Genomic DNA, 3,706 nt, shown 5'->3' with positions numbered 1-3,706 from the left:
GGACAGCAGCCAGAAGTTACCACCCCCCATGAGGTGGGAGAGGCTCTCTGGGGTCTTCTTTTTGTAAAAGGGAGAAGGGTGTGAGGCTGCCCCAGGAGAGAGTTTTCTTCCAAAGCTCGGGGAGGGAACGCGTGTGAACACTTTATATTCCAGTGGCTAGGGACAGCGTTTCTCCGTCCTGGGCCACCCTCAGGGTCCCACCCACAAGAGTCCACGGAGCCTCAGCCCGGATGGGGAAGCCCCGGAGCGCCCACGCCCCCTGCCCCACGCAGGAGGCTCTCACTCACCAGCGCTCACACCTCTGGGGAAACGGCCGGAATGTCCCCGCCGGGTCGAGACGCCGGGCCCGGGGACCGTGTGTCCGGCACCAGGCGGCGAAAGCGGCCCCGCGGCCGGGAGGAGTGTACGGTGGGCCGGAGAGGGAAGGGAGCCCCGCGCCCCGGGGGCGGCGGGCAGCAGCAGCAACAGCGGTAGCAGCTTCAGCAGCAGCGACGGTGGCGGCCACCGCGGGGCGCGCGGCGTGGCCATGGTGGCGGCGGCCGCCCGCGCTCACATGCCGGGCGCCGGGCTGAGGGCGGCGGCGAGCGGATCGGGGTGCGAGCGCGCTCTCTGCCGCAAAAGTTGTGCGAGCAGCGGGAGGGCGGAGGCGGCCCCGGTGCTGCCACACGCCAATCAGCCCGGGCGGGTCGCGGGGCGGGCGGCTCCTCCTCGGTTGACATCACCCGCCCCGCGCGGGGGCCCGGGGGGCGGGGAGAGGGCAGGAAGAGGGCGGGGGCGGTCTGGGTCTCCGGGGTGAGCTCACGGAACCCCCGTGTGAACTCATGGAGCACCCTGCAATTTTTTGTCCCAGGGCCCACACCCTGGAGCATCGCTTTGGTTTTTGGAGAAATGGAATGGGGGCGTGGGTGGGGGGCACTTTCCCAGTTCCTTAGCCACACAGTAGGTCTGTGAAAAGTAGATTCTGGCAATGTAATTGACATCAGGTGACTGAGTATACAGAGTGCTTTCAAAAAACAGAGAAGTGAAGCCCGAACCCTGTTCCATACCGTGGACCTGCATTGCCCTTAAGGATCTGAAGAGGCCCCAACCCACCGTGGCCCTTTTTGGTCCCCAGCGCTGGTGAGAAGCATGCTTCAGCCAGGGCGGGAACCCTCGTCTTCTTTAAGGCTCAAAAGCCTGATTTCCTTCCCACGCTATCTTTGGCTTACACCATAGTTCTTCAGAGACGTCGCTGCTGGGGCACCCAAAGAGGTCACAGGGAAGAGAAAACTGAACCAAGGCTGGGGCAAGGGAAAACCCATAGCCAGGGAAAGGACAGCAATTTGCAAATTAAACATTAAAAAAAAAAAGTGCAGCCCACGCTGAAGTCGAAATGAAACCTTTAGGTGAGATGTTCCAAGTCAGAGTGTCAATAAATTTGCTTGGTAAGTAAAAATCTGTGTGTGTCCCTGTTCCTTCCCCTCCCAGGAGACAAATGATAAAATGACCCAAATCTCTTTTATTTTGTAAGTAAAGAAAGAGCAGCTCAAAATGGGGGAAATAACTTGCTTAAGAGTCTCTAAGAAAACCAACAATTAAAGGATTTCTCATTGAATGACCATGTGGCTTCATGCTTACCTCATAGTTTAGAGTTGTCAATAATTCAGACAATATCTCATCCAAAATGAAAACCACAGATCCCTTGGGATGCTCTCAGATGTGCTAGGGTCCTTTGTCTGTTTACCAAATGTTCAGGAAACAGGCTTGCCTCTTTCCCCATGTCTCTGCCTCTCTCTGTCTCCAAGCCTCCATGACCCACCTCCAGGGGAACGATCAGATCATAATGTCCAGGGCAGCAGCAGATGGGCTTAGACCCATTTTCTGGTGACTCAGTACAAGTGAGTCACTTGGCAGGAGACAATGGATGCTCCATAATAAACAAGCTTACCTTACACAAATGAGCAAAGAGCGGAGAATTGGTTTGGGTTTATAGAACCACAAACGAAACCTAACTTCAGGTCTCACATGAATTGTTCAGTCCTCTTTCTCTCTTTCTCTCTAAAACAACAACAACAACAAACATCCAAGCATGGCCCTCTGACACAGCTCCCCTGTTAACAAGTAGGACTACACAGCAGCCCAGACCCAGCTGCCTGAGCTCCAGCAGGCTAGTCCACTGTGCTCAGAGGTTCTGGTCATCATAGCTTCCTCGCTTCAACAGAAAGGAGGACTCGTTAGAAACCAGGACATTCTTTCAAGCAAACTGGAAGGTGTAAGGGTTGAAAGGCCTGTGTGGGCTTCTCTTGTGCATTCAGAAAGCCCACTTGGGAATCTTGCCTTTGTCTCCAATGCCCAAGGGCACTGCACCTGCCTCCCTTTAAGCATCACAGATCTGTCTTTCTACCTTCTAAGTCACCTGAACTTCCAGAGGAACTGCCAGCTTAACTGGTGGATGTCACTGGGTCCTAATACCTTTCCCCCTCCTAGGACAAAGCAAGAGAGATCAACAGCAAGGAGGCTACACTTGGGACAGGAACTTGCAAACAGCTGCCGGCTTGGTCCTAGAATCTTTATTTTCCTGATTTTTTTTCCCACTCTTTAACTGTGACCTGGGCCTTAATTACTTCATCTATAAAACAGATTGTTCTAGATGATCGATAAGAAGTGTTCTATCCCTGGTACTTTAAGGTTCAGGGGCCATACTGTTAAAACAGGTGCCTTAAGGACACATAAGCCAGGGCCCAGTGAAACCACCAGACTGGAGCACTCTGTGGGTGCATCTGAAAGAAAGGTTTGTTGTAAGTGTGAAAGAAGTCCAAAAGTGGAACAGCATGGGAGGTCATATGGTGGAGGGAGAGGTGAAAAGGGCCAGAAGGCTAGTGCTTAGGGCTTTACTGCTATGAACAGATCCCATGACCAAGGCAACAAACATTTCATTGTGGCTGGGTTACAGGTTCAAATTGGGAACATGGCAGCATCCAGGCAGCCATAGTACAGGAGCTGAAAGTGCTACATCTTCATCTGAGGGCCACTGGGAGAAGACCTGATCTCATGTGGTTAGGAGGGAGGTCTCATTGCCTACCCCCACAGTGGCACACTTCCTCCAACAAGGCCACACTTCCTAATATTGCCACACTCTCTGGGCCAAGCATATTCAAACCACCATAGCTAGGGCTTTGCTGTTCACAACGGCTACCCGTTATTAGGGACTGACATAGTTTTATGTGAAGGGAAATGGACCTTTCTGGCAGATTGATGTATGAGGAAGGCTACCAGCAATCCTTCTACAGCCACTGCCTTTTTTAGGGTTTGGGACTTAACAGTAGGGTTACTTCCTTTGGAATGTGGAAATACAGACAAGAGTCTTGATCATCTCTGATGAGTTAGAAGGGCTTCTTCTCTCTAGAGCCAGGAAGATATAAAAGATGCCCTCATAGATCTAATCTGGCTTTGGGAGTCCGATGACCTAGACTGAAAACAGCTTGGGCCAAAGTTGAGGGATCTGTGGGCTATGGCTGCAGAGGCAGGAGCGAGGGTGCGACATAGGGGCTGACAAGGAAGTCAGCCGGAACCCAGTGTCTCTGCCTCTTCAGGCGACGTGGAGTCAAAGCCCATACAGAGGCTTTCATGTGCTGGTTTGCAGTAACAAACAAGACTCCAACATTCAGCAGCTTAACCACCATGATATTTCCTCCTCGTTCACAACTTTCCACACAGAAGTGAAGGT

The 3,706-nt window shown here is 52.7% G+C and overlaps 1 protein-coding gene across 4 annotated transcripts in view; it reads right to left on the bottom strand.

Moving 5' to 3' along the window:
* Positions 1-683, bottom strand: part of Heg1 (heart development protein with EGF like domains 1) — an 86,024-nt gene extending 85,341 nt beyond the window's left edge. For 3 of the 4 annotated variants that reach the window (XM_031363723.1, XM_031363726.1, XM_031363725.1), the window contains exon 1: positions 288-682. In XM_031363723.1, the coding sequence (XP_031219583.1) occupies positions 288-528 (241 nt within the window). In that variant the 5' untranslated portion in view covers positions 529-682. Of the gene's footprint in view, positions 1-287 lie in introns of all 4 variants that reach the window. The other variant, XM_031363724.1, reaches the window with a different exon arrangement.
* Between the last annotated feature and the right edge of the window lie 3,023 nt (positions 684-3,706).

Source organism: Mastomys coucha, unplaced genomic scaffold (genome assembly GCF_008632895.1).
Source record: "Mastomys coucha isolate ucsf_1 unplaced genomic scaffold, UCSF_Mcou_1 pScaffold12, whole genome shotgun sequence".
Taxonomy (NCBI): Eukaryota; Metazoa; Chordata; class Mammalia; order Rodentia; family Muridae; genus Mastomys; species Mastomys coucha.
The sequence above is the reverse complement of the archived record's forward strand: the minus strand, read 5'-3'. Positions and strand labels throughout refer to the sequence as shown.